The sequence below is a fragment of the Salvelinus sp. IW2-2015 genome, linkage group LG7 (assembly GCF_002910315.2).
Source record: "Salvelinus sp. IW2-2015 linkage group LG7, ASM291031v2, whole genome shotgun sequence".
Taxonomy (NCBI): Eukaryota; Metazoa; Chordata; class Actinopteri; order Salmoniformes; family Salmonidae; genus Salvelinus; species Salvelinus sp. IW2-2015.
In genome coordinates this window covers 6,076,996-6,092,139 of record NC_036847.1, presented here as the reverse complement: position 1 = coordinate 6,092,139, position 15,144 = coordinate 6,076,996, and the positions used below count along the sequence as shown (strand labels likewise).

The window sequence follows — 15,144 nt, the reverse complement described above, 5'->3', positions numbered from 1 at the left end:
ACATGAATCGCGGCAACGTTGATTCCGGTTTCAGTCATGTATTTGGTCACGTCCCCGTGAGTCAAAAAGAAGAAGAAGAAGCTATGAAGCTATGGCTGCAGAATGAAGTTGGTGGAGAGAAACTGCAGAAACCTGCAGTRGACTGCAGTCAACTTCATGATTTTTGATCACATGATTTTTGTAAAGTTCATGCAGTCGGACAATTTTTATCCCCATAATGCAACACACTGAAAAAGGCGGTGACTTGTCAAATGTGATCCGCTGGAACGGGCCTGGTGGCTTGATAAACTATATTTCCAGGGTACATTCCCCAACTCTCTGTAAATACAGTGACGCCACCCTGTGTACGAAATAGGAATGTCATCCTTGTTGACCATTAACAGAAGGCAGCAAGCCTGAATACCATAGACTGCGTTTACACAGGCAGCCCAATTCTGATATTTACTTTTCAGCGCAGATCTGATTCCACAAAAAAACAATAAGTYAAAAAAATATAAGAATTGGGTTGCCTYTGTGAATGCAGCCATAGTTGTGTAATACTCAGTAGTGTATAAAACAGTAGATGTTAAGCCATGTCATTTTGACAATAAACTACTCAGACGTAAAGTAACTGGGCACTTTATTGTGTTAATCAAAAACAATCCGCCACAACAATCCACAAAGAACTCTGGAAGTAATACAGTGCACCATGTCAACTTTGGCCTCTGAACTTTGAACTGTTTCTACAGACTACCTCTCCTCCTTAGCCAATATGTAAAGAGCTCTCCTTTCCTCCAAACGCGCACACCACCACACACACACACACACACACACACACACACACACAACACACACACACACACACACACACACACACACACACACACACACACACACACACAGTTGGGGTGCGTAACATAGCATGGAATAGAAAGGATCAGCGGTTGGAGGGCAGCGTGAAGAACAATGATGCTAATTGGACAACCGGATCAACATTTACCAAATGTTTTTTGACTGATGATAGTTTTTGCAGAACGTGTATGGTACAACTGTCAGGGCTCTAATCAATCGGCAACGCTGTAGTTTAGCGTTACAGCTTGATTTCAATTTAAAAGCAATGTCCCGGCATGAGCAGAGACTGCGTTCACAGTAAACACTGCGTTTGTCATCTCAATTGGAAATCACCTTTACGTTTCTGTCACGCAATCTGTAACGCTTCATCGATACAGATTGAATAGAGCCCCAAGTCTCTACATGAAAATAAAATAAAATATCCACCATAACATATTAGCTTATTTGTGAACATGATACATAGGATAACCACATTGAACATTGTTGAACACAAGTCCCTCTCACTTCTCAAAGGGTGTRCCCCAAATGGCACTCTGTTCCCTATATAGTGCACTACTTTTGACCAGAACCCTATGGGCCCTGGTCAAAAGCGGTGCACTAGGGAATAGAGTGCCATTCAGATAGGCAGCCAAAGTCTCCATTGTACACCGTCTAGCCCCTAACCTTGGTCATGCAATTGGAGAGCACAAAACTACAGCCCACTTAACTTATTGGCCTCAGTCGTTCAATAGTTAATAATTACACCTTTATAAAGCAGCTATAAATAAAAGACMGGATTCCGCACATCTGTATGCTCTCATAGACTTCGCCGGTAAAAGGAGAAACATTTAAAGCACGTTTTATTCTAAAAAGCCAACTTGTCAACAACAGACTATGTATGACGTGCATTGAATCGTACCYTAGAGAGTCAACGGACCAGGCCTATACACGGAAAGGAAACTAGGTGGCGATCTACTCACACCATTTCACCGAGGACAAATGTGTTTRGCTGAACTGAAGGCATCAAAGATATACTGTAAAATGAACACTCAGAGATGGGCCTACAGACACAGCACGGAGGGAGGGACGTTTATTTACGCACACACGCACGCACGCACACACACAGCTACTGATCATTTACCCAGGCAAACAGTGTAGCCTAAAAGAACAATGTATGTACCATTTGGAATAAAAATCGAGATGTTTTCTTTTCACATATAAATATCATGCTTTTAGCCCAAAGTTGGGATGTCGTATTCAAAGCCCACTATTGTTTTGCCACGTCCACATTGATGTTGTGCAGTCTGTCACTTGAACCATCTCAACTCCCCCCATGTAAATGTGTCAGCACACAACACAAGTCATTAGAGTCAGAAAATACACACAGATCATTTAAATAAATGACTAAATAAAACACTAAACATGTTTCTTGTCACCCCATAAACATACAGGTAGAATATCGCCCACTTCCTCTACCTTGTCAGCCATTTTGTAAAATAGAATCACAATGGAACCATTGTATTGATCCTGTAAACTCTCTCTCTCTCTGCTTCAGAATCTCACCTCATTGTAAGAACTCTCTCTATACCCTGGAATGACAGTAGTGCTTTCTCCTATCTGTAGTGGTTTGGACCAAAAAAAGTATATCAAAGCCTGCATCTGCCACAAAGCACACATCTACATTATGCTCTCTTTGCAAAACACGTGAAATGTGATTATACCTAAGTTGATCAATGTGCGTTTGGAGGTATGTGGAGCCCATTGTTTTTGTCCATCTCACAATTTGTAATCCCTGTTATCAAAGTTATTGTCATCTTGGGTTGTAAACGTGTGTGTCACAGGAGGCTGCTGAGGGGAGGACGGCTCATAATAATGGACAGAAAAGGAGCAAATGGAGGGGCATCAAACACCTGGAAACCATGGAAACCATGTGTTTGATACCGTTCCACTGATTCCACTCCAGTCATTACCACGAGCCCGTCCTCCCTAATTAAGGTGCCACCAACCTCCTGTGGTGTGTATGTGTGTCTTTTTCCATTCTGATATTCCGGTTACGAGTCAGTTGTATTCCAGTTGAGAGATTGAGTGACACACACTGAGCCTTCTTTTAACTTGGGGACCCTTTCAGTCTATTCTGTAGAGGTGAGGTCTCCATCAGAAGTTCTCCAGGAGAGTATATCCAAAGGGATTGAGAGCTGGGACAGATAGAATTAAGATAGGGGGAATAAAAAGGGGCGATACAAGCTAATCGGGGGTCAGGGGTCAGGGCAGAGTGAAGCATCATGGGGCAGTAGCTAGTGGGGTGTCGGAAGATAAATATTCACAAAGAAGGAGGTGCTGTGTATGTGTTGACACCCTCCAGAAGTCCTTGGTCTCTATCAGTCTCTGTCTCTCTCTTTTCCTCTTCCTTCTCTTCCCTCTCTTCCCTCTCTCGCCACCCTCAGTCTCTCTCCTTCTTTCTCTCCTCTCTCTCTGCTGTCACTCCCCTGCGCTGCGTGGTGCTCGTGGYGAGTGTTTCCCGTCGTGGGTTCGGCGGTTCCTCCCCTTGCGGATGTCCTGCAGATGCTTCCACTTCTTGTTAGGGGGCTGGACCACGGGACCAATGGGCGGAGCCTGTTTGTCGGGAGAAGATGGGAAGCTCTTGTCGAATTGGGCGCTCTTGCGCGCCCACACCTGCTCACAGATCTGATCCACGGAGCTGAGGTTCGGGTGGTCCACCAGCTGCATGAAGTCCCGGTACCACAGCTTCTGATTGGTGGAAGGTGGGCCGCCGCCTCCGCTGCGGGGGTCCAATCGAAGGAGAGGGTCGGCGGGCGGGGAGGAAGAGGAGGAGGAGGGTACTACCTCCAGGGTGATGCCCAGTAGGGTCTGGGTGAAGCCGTGCTCCATTGCGTGGCACTGGTAGAGGCCCACGTCCCGCTTCAGTACCCTCCTCACCAACAGCCCCCGCTCTGTCTGCAGCACACGGTCATCCAGACGCAGCTGGATGACATCACACACAGACAGAAACACACACCGCTGAGTATTAGAGCTTGAAACAGTCAATGTGAACCAYAAATCCCTTGAATACTGTTGAAAATATTAGTGAGATGAAAGAGTTACTATGAATGACCTCTCAACTGTATGTCTCTCAACTGTCAGTTTGCCTTTTACCTCTTCCTTGGCYTTGTGGGGTTGTTTCTGGAAGGTCCAGGTCACTCTGGCCTGCAGGGATTTGGGYATACACTCCAGGAAGGTGCTGCTCCCTTCCACCCCGAACAGCCTCCTCTCTGCCACCCGGTGCTTGTGGTGGTCTACAGTGGGCGATACACACCATCAGATAACGTGAGCTAATGTGAGATTACAATTGTATATTTATTTTACAGTCTTGAGTTGGCCATTATATTATTCCAAGTTGTAAAAAAAGTGTAAGTAAATCACTACGTGATTGTGTGCCATTTGTCCCTTGTCACAGCCAAACTCTGAGATAATCCCACTGACCTTTCCCTGTCTTGCGCAACGCCCTCACCGAGCACGATATGACATAATTGTGTGGAATCGTCATGTCATGCCGTTTGTGTAACTCGTCTAATAKGGCCCAAAGAGAGATTATGGCACATAATCACACTAATCACCCTGCCCTCTCTGGGTGGGAGCATGGGAGAGAGAGTTAGCTCCTTGGCACAGTCCGWGTGCGTGACTAAAACGTTTGTCTAGTCTCCCATTGATATCAGCATGATTTACGAGTCTGAGTTCAGAGCTCAGTTTATGAGTCTGAGTTCAGACTTAGTGCAGAGTGAAAGAGTCTTACCTCCTGAACACAGGGTGTTGGGGTCTCCATTCCTCACGTCCTGACGACGGAACCGCCTGGAGAACAAGGATAGATATGTCTGTCTGATCGCTTGGGATTATAATGACTAGGGTTCTACCAGGAATCAAAAAGGTTTCTACTATGGGGACAGCTGAAAAAACCCTTTAGGAACCCTTGTTTTCTAAGAGTGTAGTCAGCTGGGGTTTGTATGAGTAGGTTTTGTGGTGTAGTGGAGGTAGTGGAGGTAGTGGAGGACGTTGGTTATGGTTCAACAGTTGGGCAAATAGCATGTTCACCGTTTGGTGTTGGGTAGGTAGCATGCTGGGTTGTATGTTAAGTTTGTTATATGTGTTTTACCGTTTGGTGTTGGCTAGGTAGCGGGTGCAGGAGGTGCCGTCCCAGGCGCAGTAGGGGTCTCTGGCCAGGCAGCACTCAGCACAGGCCTTCCCATAGATACTGCAGCGATGCAGAGGAACCTGGGCCAGACCCGTGTCTGAGCCCACATACAGCTGTTGCTGTGGACAGAGAGAGCGGAGAAATGTTAGTGGCCCGCAGTCAAATGACTTGATATTAAACATCTTGTAATTACAGTATTAGAGAGCTAATAATTCACTGGTGCCAATCTTTCAGATTGTARCTTAGCTTTCCTCTCGTGCTCTCTTTTAGCTTCTAGTCGTCGCCCCTAAGATGATACGTTAGGGTTTAAGAGACTCTTACCCGTTTTGAGGATATCTGCATGTTGATGACGGATGAGGCATCCTGTAGAGCAGAATAAACGGTTAAGTATCACACTCTTAAATAGAAACGTAAACATAGACTTGCATAACATTAAATATACACATACAAGCCAGAGGAGGCTGGTGGGAGGGGTTATTGGAGGACAGGCTCCTTGTCATGGCTGGAGTAGAATAAGTGGAACAATATCAAACACGTGGAAATCACGTTTGACTGCGCTCAGTTTTTTCCATTCCAGCCACAATGAGTCCTCCTCTTGCTCCTCCCACCAGCCTCCTCTGACACCAGCAGAACGGTGGATGGGGCCCCCTCACCTTGAACACCTCTAGCTCCTCCAGTAGCAGGTCCTCCATGTTGTTCCAGCTCTCTTTAGGTACAGAGATCACCTTCAGCACCGTCCCTTTGTCTGCGACACACCCACACAGAGTTTCAGACTGGATCCCACAATCCATCCATATTCAATATGCACTCTGCTCAGTAATATACATTCCATTTAGTAGAACACATAGAATCCAAGGGTCAAGAGTACCACGTGGATGGCATAAATGACCCTGGGTGCCAGTCTGTTTCTGTTTGGCTCGACAATGACAGCAGTGGAGTTGTCGAGAGCACAAGCAGATCTGGGACCAYGCTAAGCATGAATCTTAACGGCTACCTGGAAGAGTGAGGTGGTTACCTGTGCCAATGAACATGACATCATAATGCCCGTCTGCGGCGCCCACCCGGTCCACAGCGATCTGGGTGAAGCTGTAGTCTACGTTGGTCCTCAGGAAGATGGGCCGGCGGTTCAGGGGGTACACGGGGTTAAACATGAGAGGGTGGTGACGGGCAAACTGGATCACGTCGTCAGGGAAACCCTTGGTGGACTCGAAGCTGCCGAATGTCTTGCTTGGGCACTAATGGGTCACACAGAGTAACAGTACAGAGAGGTTGTTATGAGGTTATTATAAGATTATTATGAGTTAAGACGGGTCACATGGGCTCAGCCCAGGGTTTAACATCGGCCAAACAGAGGTATCACAATGGTGATTGTTAGTATAGCTAATGAGCTAAACTACTGACGTTAAAATGTCCTATTCAGTAAATTCCTACAGAACTGATGTAGGCTATGTACCATGCCAGGGCGTGGGTAGGGGACTTTGCCCTGGAAGGGGACCCACTGGTAGTTTGGACCCTCTTTGTGGGCGAAGGGCCCCAGGAAGGCCCTGCGGATGTCATTCATGGTGTAGATACACACAGCTGATCCCTTGAATACACTGCTGCTGGGTGGCAGGGAACGCACAGTTAGAGACATAGCCTACTAATAAATACACAATCATAGTCAGGAACACAAACACACAAACACACACACACACACTTGCACTCATATGCACAAGAGCACACAATAACTCAATCCATCCCCTGGTTTGAACTCTGACCTGGAGGTAGAGAAGACGGTGTAGACCAGAGGGTTCTTCCTGTCCTTGGTCTGCAGCAGGAACACATCRCCTGTGGGAGGAACACCGGTCAGAGGGTAGAGGTCAAAGGTCGGAGAAACACAAACATAACCTCCGGCTCTGTCCATTTAGCTCAGATGAATCTTCATTGGTTGCATCCCGTGCTCCGGTAGGGCCTGGAGCGACAGCTAGGATCAGATAATGCACTCGGAGTGTAGCGGCTACTTACGGAGCTCGTCGAAGTACGTGTCACTGCCGTCACTGCCCGGCACAGAACAGATGAGACGAGTCTTCAAGAACGTGGTCCACTTGTTGACCAGACTACGCTGGCCACCCATATCATTCTGCAACAACATTATAGACCAAAGTTCTAAAGTAAATGCTCCCGTGATAACATATCATTGCCGTACATACTTAAACGTCAAAGGATATTATGGACAAAAAAAAAGTGCCATTGACACAGCATGGCCTATGTGTACGCCAGAGCCTAAGGAAAAGGTTACGAGTGTATGGCTATAGTATTAGCTATGTTACAATATGCCACAYTTTTAAGCTACGGTGTAATACAGGCACGGTATAATGTTCTCACCCTGCAGAGCTGTCCGATACGGGAGTAGGTGGACTTCCCCAGGCCCTGAGCCTCCACCGCCGTCTCCCGGAAGAAGAAGAAGATCTTATCATCGTCTGGGTTCTCACTCTCCGGCACCCAGAACGAACCCACAAACTTAGGCTCTGGAGGGGAAAGACATGACGAGGGTTATAGCGCCTGATTGGTGGAGTGCTGCAGAGATGGCTGTCCTTCTGGAAGGTTTTCCCATCTCCACAGAGGAACTCTAGAACTCCAGAGCTGTCTCTGAGCTCCATGGACAATTCRTRCGACCTCATGGKTTMGTTTTTGCTCTGACATGCACTGTCAACTGTGGGACCTTATATAGACAGGRGTGTGCCTATCCAAATCATGTCCAATCAATTGAATTTACTACAGGTGGWCTCKAATCAAGTTGTAGAAACATCTCAAGGAGGATCAATGGAAACAGGACGCACCTGAACTCAATTTRGAGTCTCKTAGCAAAGYGTCTGAATACTTTCCAAGTGCACTGTACATGAGGCATTATATGTGTGTCTCATAGAAAATGGTACCGCATGATACAGACACAATCAGACACGGGTCGAGATACGCTGACAAATGTGCTCTCATAGGAATTGTCCGAAAAGTACCGGCGACACTAACTTATATAGGTACACACACACTTTGACATACAGTTCACACACACACTCTTTCTCTTTCAGTAATAATGTCGGGGTGCGTCATGGAATAGAAAGGATCTGCAATTGGAGGGCAGTGTGACGAACGATGATGCTAATTGGACAAACAGATCAACATTTACAGAACGTATTTATGCTGATAGTTTTTGCAGAATGTGTATGGTGCGACACACACACACACACACACACACACACACACACACACACACACACACACACACACACACACACACACACACACACACACTCACCGTTGAGCCAGCGTGAGTCGTGTTGTTCGGTGCGAATGGACGGTCGTCCCCCCAGACTGCGGAAGATGGTGAAGTCTCTACCCATGAGGTCAGTGGCCACGCCCGCATACAGCTCGTCACCTTGGAGACGGGAGGAGAGAACGACAACATGAGGTTGCTATGGACAACAAAGTTGCTATGCTACCTGTGTAAGTGACTGCAGTGCCATTTAGAACCACCAAAAAGGGACCTCTGATCTAGGATCAGATTAACCTGGCTACTTCCCATTCTAAACCGTTAGGAGGATGAAAAGGATTTGACCCTCTATCAGCAACTTCCACCGACTCGGTCGGAGAGAGTGACTGYGAGGCTGGGCTCACCTATCAGCACCGAGGCTGCAGGGTGACGGGGGTCGTATGGACTCTTCCCTTTCCCATCCTCCATCTTGGARGGGTCGATCCTGAACACGTGGTCCTGGAAGGCGAGAGAGAAAGGAGGGGGAGGAACAGTGTTGTAGGAAGAGATGGGGTTACAGGGCAGAGTACAGCCGTAGACACACAGCGAGTGCTCAGATAGCTGCTCATACATGGTCTCTACTGGGTGGATGAAATAAAGAGAGCCAGGGAATGTGTGTGTCTCTTACCTCCATCTTCTGTCCCACCTCCACGAAGGCGCAGGTGGGATGGAAAGCTCCGGTTCCACAGGCGTACAGGTGAGTGCGGTTGTAGTGGTGGACCATCTTCACGTAGTTCACACAGTCTGTCTGCAATGCGAACACATCCGAACACAGCGGTTTAACAATGTCCCTTCTCCCGTCAGTTACCAGCATCCCCTCGTTAAACTTTAACGTTACACCCTCACAACGCATTTAATTACGTGCATTCTTCACATATCAYACACTGTCTGCCTGTAAAACATTATTGAGTTCTCTCCTCCTGTCTCCACCATATTGTTTTTGTGTTCCCTCCTCCCTCCTCCCTATCCTCATATCCATTGTTGCCTTTCTGTCTGACATCAACTGTCCCCAACTGTCCKCTTCTTGGTTGTATTATATAGTGATCCTGGTCATCAGTGGACCATGGTTAGTTATGACTGAGTGGCATCCTGGCAGCGATATCAGCCCAGATGAAAGAGGAGAGGGAGAGGAAAGAAGAGAAGAAAAGAGATAGGAGAGTAGATGAAATGAGAGGAGAGGAGAGGAGAGGAGAGGAGAGGAGAGGAGAGGAGCAAGGCAGAGGAATGATGAGCAGACCTTAAAAGGAGCAGAAGGGAGTAGCTGAGAGGGGAACCTGGGCACAGTGACTACCCCTGACGGTGACTACCCCTCACGGTGACTACCCCTGACGGTGACTACCCCTGACGGTGACTACCCCTGACGGTGACCACCCCTCACAGTGACTACCCCTCACAGTGACTACCGCTCACGGTGACTACCCCTGACAGTGACTACCCCTCACAGTGACTACCCCTCACAGTGACTACCCCTCATAGTGACTACACCTCACGGTGACTACCCCTCACGGTGACTACCCCTCACGGTGACTTACCCCTGACGGTGACTTACCCCTGACGGGACTACCCTTGACCGGTGACTACCCCATCCGGTGGACTACCCCTCACGGTGACTACCCACTCACGGTGACTACCTCGACTGACAACCCCTTCACGGTAGACACCCTATATGGTGACCCACTGATACCCCTCACAGTGACACCCCTCACAGTGACCACCCCTCACAGTTGACTACCCCTCAACAGTGGAACTACCTACTCTTGAGACCAGTGACTACCCCCATCGACAGTGACTACCCCGTCAGCTGACGTGACACCCTCATCTGGTGATACCCCCTCATCGTGTAGACTAGCCCTCACTATGACTAACCCTTCACCGGTGACTACCCCTCACGTGACTACCCCTACGGGGACTACCCTCTCACAGGAATACCCCTCACCGGTGACAACCCCTCACGGATGACTACCCTCACAGTGACCACCCTCACAGTGACCAGCCCTCACAGTGACACCCCTCACAGTGACTCCCCTGACAGTGACTTACCCTCACAGTGACTACCCTCACAGTGACTACCCCTCACGGTGACTACCCCTCACATGACTAGCCCTCACAGTGACTACCCCTCACGTGACTAGCCTCACAGTGACTATCCCTCACCGGCCTGTCGGCCCCAAAATGGCCCTCGCTGGAGCATAGCCAGGGTTCCTAGAAAGTTGGCTCCACAGGCCCAGAGCAGAGAGGGTAGGCAGGGTGGAACACACAGCACAATGGGCCCTGAGTTACATGTCGTGACTGAGCCACACACAGGGAGAGCTAAGGAGAAGAGGTTTAATATGACCCCATCTTACCCCATACACCCCGTTTAGCCCTACCAGACTGACCAAGGCCTTTACCTCTGATTGAGACATTCAGAGAGGTTAAACATCGAGGTTAACAACCACCCCCTCCTCCTACCGTTCCCCTTCATTCTGTCCCTCACGAGCACCAGCTGTTCTGTTCTCCACTCCCTAATGTAATTATCCATGGGGCCATCCAGCCCAAATGTTTCCCCTTTTCTTTTTCAACTCTCTGTTTCTCAGAGCAGGTCATTGGTTTCCAGCGTGTGGAGTTCCCCCCCCCCCCCAGGACACCAGCTACTGAACCATACACACAGAGACACACACAGAACGCACACACACACACACACATCACATCCGTCTGTCCAGGGTCAGGTTTCGCCCCTCATCCCTCTGGACCCCCGGGGAACATCGGAGACGAGGTTTACAGAGAGATCTGACACTACGCCGTGGAGATCTCTCTTCTCTCGCTCGTGTGTGTCGACTGCTCTTTCTGTCAGTGTCTCTGTTTGCCCAAGTCCTGCTATTAACTGGATCCACTCCTTGTCTGTAAATACATGAACTTTGTGTCTGATTCGGTCCTGCTCTCTGTGATCAGCCAGTGTCAGTGTCCCTCTAGGTCAATCGGAAGGTTTCTAAAGCCTGTAACCTTCAGCTAGGGGATTTATGCTGAGAGGAAAAACATCTGAGGAGCCTTTTCACCTCACTAAATATAACACACTGAGTAGTCCACGTGTCATCGACAAGTGTGTGTGTGTGCGTGTGCGTGTCACTAAACTTTAAGCCTGTCTGTGAGTGTTTGATGTTGAGCCACAGTTCAAACATGTAATTTTCTGTTAACCAGACATGTCTCTGTTCTCTTTATTCAGTCTATATCCCTGGCTGGCTGCCCCGCCCTAGTGGGTGACAGACACCTTTGTGTGCCCAGTGACGCTGCAGCCAAGCCTGGCCCTGCCCTGCCGGCTAACTGGAGTTCTGCCTCATTAGCCCAGACACACACACAGCCCTGCTGGCCTGGAGCAAGGGGCTTCCATAGAGCCTGGGGGGGGGGGGGGGGGGGGGGTCAGACACATCCATGGGCCACTTAAGCTGTTGACAAACAAAGCAGGAGCAGGCCTCTATTTAGCCAAGAAGGGGGGTACCTCTCCACCCCATCTTTTAATGCGCTGCACACCCCGCCACCCTTTCCACATTAAACCACCCTACCCTACCCACACTCCCTACCCCAGTGACACACACACACAGACCATGGAGTGCAGAGCGAGGTTAGGCCGACAGGGCCGGTGGGCAGATGGAGGGAAGCCTTGATGTGTGGCCATGTGTCAAAGGGAGAAGAGCGCGAGAGAGAGAGACAGAGAGAGAGAGCGACAGAGAGAGAGAGAGGGAGAGAGAGAGAGAGAGAAAGGTAGAAAGAGTAAAGTGGCTTTGAGAGAGGTGGAGGAGGGGGAAATTGTGTCACTGTTCCCAGTGTCAGAATCAGACTCCTGGCTTCTTAGGTCTGCTCTTCATTCCTCTACCTTGTTCCTCACCTCTCCTCACCTCTCCTCTCCTCTCCTCTCCTCTCCTCTCCTCTCCTCTCCTCTTCTTTCTCGTCTTCTCTCATCTTCTCCTCTCATTTCATCTACTCTCCTATCTCTTTTCTTCTCTTCTTTCCTCTCCCTCTCCTTTTTCATCTAGCTAACCATGGTGACCAGGATCACTATATAATACAACCAAGAAGGGGACAGTTGGGGACAGTTGATGTCAGACAGAAAGGCAACAGTGGATATGAGGATAGGGAGGAGGGAGGAGGGAGGAGGGAGGAGGGAGGAGGAGGATAGAGGGAACACGAAAACAATGTGGTGGAGACAGGAGGAGAGAATTCAATAATGTTTTACAGTAAGAGTGACATTCAGGGACTTAGTACAATGGAGCTCTGTGAGAACCAGGGTCGAGAAATCATCCAGGAAACTCCTTTAATAAAGTGAATGGCTAAAAATGACACGGTTCACAGTGGCAGGCTGCTCCCATTTTGACGGAGGGGGAACCACTTTACAGTAGAAGGAAATAGTTTGAATTAAAAAAAATTGAATAAAATCACAAATCACAAAACATAATAAAAATCACAAAACATTTAGGTTACTTCTGGCAGTTTGGCTGGCTAATTATTTTGCCGTTCCACAATCTCACCAAAGCCAGGAACCATCCATTCTTCTTAGCAATTGCCAAATGAATCCCATGTTTTACCAGACAGTATTTCAAGTTAACAAAACCAAACCTGTTGGCTCGGACTGCAGGCTAAGCAGTCTGACAGAAAGGCGGCAGTCGTTGAAACAGACCTAACTCGTCCGTTGTGACCTGTTTACTGGCTGTGTGAAGTGAGCGCTGTATATTACTTTGACGCTTAATGAGCTGAGCTGGTGGGTGTTTCGGCGGCATTGGGCCGTGGAAAACGGAGCCTGTTTTGTCTCGATGAAAGAGGGAGAGAGAGAGAGAGGACGAAGAGACTCCTGGTCTGGGCCATAAAAATAAATAAGTGTCTTTGTTTCTCTGGGAACGGTCAAGCGCATGAGAGCATGAGGGGAAAAAGGGACATGTAGAGAAAGAGGGAAGGAGAGAAAGAGAGAGAACTCGTTTCAAAATTCACAGTAACAATTGTGTCTTCCCTGCCCTCCACGAGCCACACACTTCACTATAAGTAGGGTCTAAGACGTGAGGGTCGACTTCGGTTGTGTGTGTGTGTGTGTGTGTGTGGGGTTGTGTGTGTGTGTGTGGGTGTGTGTGGTGTGTGTGGTGTGTGTGTGTGCGTGCGTGCGTGCGTGCGTGCTGCGTTCGTTGGTGCGTGCGTGCGTTGTGTGTGTGTGAATTCTCTCATTGTGCACATAAAGACCTCATAGTCAGCCTAAACTCAACAACCACCCTGAGAGCTTATGAAGTCGACCACACCACACACACACACACACACACCACCACACACACACACACACACCCACACCAACAGAAGACACACACACACACACACACACAGACAGACAGGACACACAGACCACACACCGTCGTATACCCACAGCGGCCAACTTTTTTTCCTAAGTCAAATAAAGCCTCAAGACCTTCAGAATGAAAAATCAGAACCTCACCTCCATGCTTTAGCGGATAATTAATTAAAGAGAAGAGAGAGGACAAACACGCTGTTTTCCATCCTTCACAGTGCATTCAGACCCCCCCCCACGTCCCTATCAGTGTATGCTCAGCGTAGTCAGACTGTGGCTTTACTTAAACACCAAGACAGAGCCTAGACCCAGAGAGGACCGGCATAATGCTTTCACTCTCGACACTGCCTAAAGCCACACGCCACCACGCGCCACACGCACACGCCACACGCGCACGACGCACACGCACACACCACACATCACCCACACACACACCACCACACCACACAGTGTTCTCAGGTGATAACAAGAGCCAGTGGTTCACTATGAATGGGGCTCGTTGTCTGTCTCCTCCAGCTGTGTAATCAGACTGATGAGGGGTTTCTGTACTCCAGAGCTACACACACACACACACGCACTCACACACGCACTCACACACTTTCACATACATACCACCAAGCACATCCACGCAAACATTCTAACATGCATATACTGTATGTGAATACATAAATACACACTCACATACTGATACACAATTAGCTTTAAGTGAGGGAGACAGATGAGTGTGTAAAGTGTACATTTGGGTGGTCTGAGTGGCCTGAGGACTTTGTAGGGTGGGTCAGTGGAGCCCTACCCTGCCCTGCACCCAGAGGAAGGAGTGCTAAGGCCCCAGGGCCAGATTACACAAACAGCCCAGTCTACCAACCCTTTACAGTAGTTCACTGGAACATAGCACACACTGCGGTGACTACCACTTCCTCTCTATATCACCGGGTGAAAGACAAAAGGAGGATTGGGAAATCCGTGTGAGATGTGTCTGGATACACTGCGGCTATAGCTGGGTGGTGATACTGAAGGAGAGTAGTGCTGGGAAGCTGGTTTAGTTCAGTGTCACAGGAAAAGATGTACAGTCTCTCTCTGTGAGATTCAGTATATCATCATAAGCAGGACTTTGGGAAAACAAAGTATTTTAAACGCTAAAAAGAAAGTATTTCAATTGTAGTAATAGTGTCAGCGTTTGTTACTCACGTTGATGTCCTTTCCTGCCCAGTTACACTCCTCCCTCCAGTCCACCGGGGCCGGCCAGTAGATCTGAAACACAGAGGTCAGAGGTCAGGGGTCAAGGGAGGCAGCAGGATGGAGGTATGTCTGGGGTCGCGACCTCGAGCAGGAACAGACCCGCCCGCCACCCTCAGGGAAATGTTTCTAAAGGAGCTTTCCTCCTCTATGTCTCTCCTCTATCTCTCCATCTCTTCTCTATCTCTCCTCCTCTCTATCTCTCCTCGATCTCTCCTCCTCTCTCTCTCTCTCTCCTCTCCTCTTTCTCTCCTCCTCTCTATCTCTCCTCTAAATCTCTCCTCTCCTCTATATCTCCTCCTCTCTATCGCTCCTCTCTCTCTC

At 48.7% G+C, this 15,144-nt stretch overlaps 1 protein-coding gene across 3 annotated transcripts in view; it reads right to left on the bottom strand.

The window, feature by feature from the left end:
* Nucleotides 1–602: 602 nt before the first annotated feature.
* LOC111966269 (semaphorin-3B) overlaps nt 603–15,144 on the bottom strand; it is a 115,361-nt gene continuing 100,819 nt past the window's right edge. For all 3 annotated transcript variants that reach the window (XM_023990769.2, XM_023990770.2, XM_023990771.2), the window contains exons 4-18: nt 14,773–14,835; nt 8,911–9,030; nt 8,648–8,741; nt 8,289–8,408; nt 7,361–7,503; nt 7,001–7,115; nt 6,754–6,823; nt 6,450–6,594; nt 6,012–6,231; nt 5,650–5,741; nt 5,318–5,359; nt 4,958–5,115; nt 4,601–4,656; nt 3,964–4,103; nt 603–3,792 (exon numbers count right to left, since the gene is read on the bottom strand). In XM_023990769.2, the coding sequence (XP_023846537.1) occupies nt 3,289–3,792; nt 3,964–4,103; nt 4,601–4,656; nt 4,958–5,115; nt 5,318–5,359; nt 5,650–5,741; nt 6,012–6,231; nt 6,450–6,594; nt 6,754–6,823; nt 7,001–7,115; nt 7,361–7,503; nt 8,289–8,408; nt 8,648–8,741; nt 8,911–9,030; nt 14,773–14,835 (2,082 nt within the window). In that variant the 3' untranslated portion in view covers nt 603–3,288. The remainder of the gene's footprint in view (nt 3,793–3,963; nt 4,104–4,600; nt 4,657–4,957; nt 5,116–5,317; nt 5,360–5,649; nt 5,742–6,011; nt 6,232–6,449; nt 6,595–6,753; nt 6,824–7,000; nt 7,116–7,360; nt 7,504–8,288; nt 8,409–8,647; nt 8,742–8,910; nt 9,031–14,772; nt 14,836–15,144) is intronic.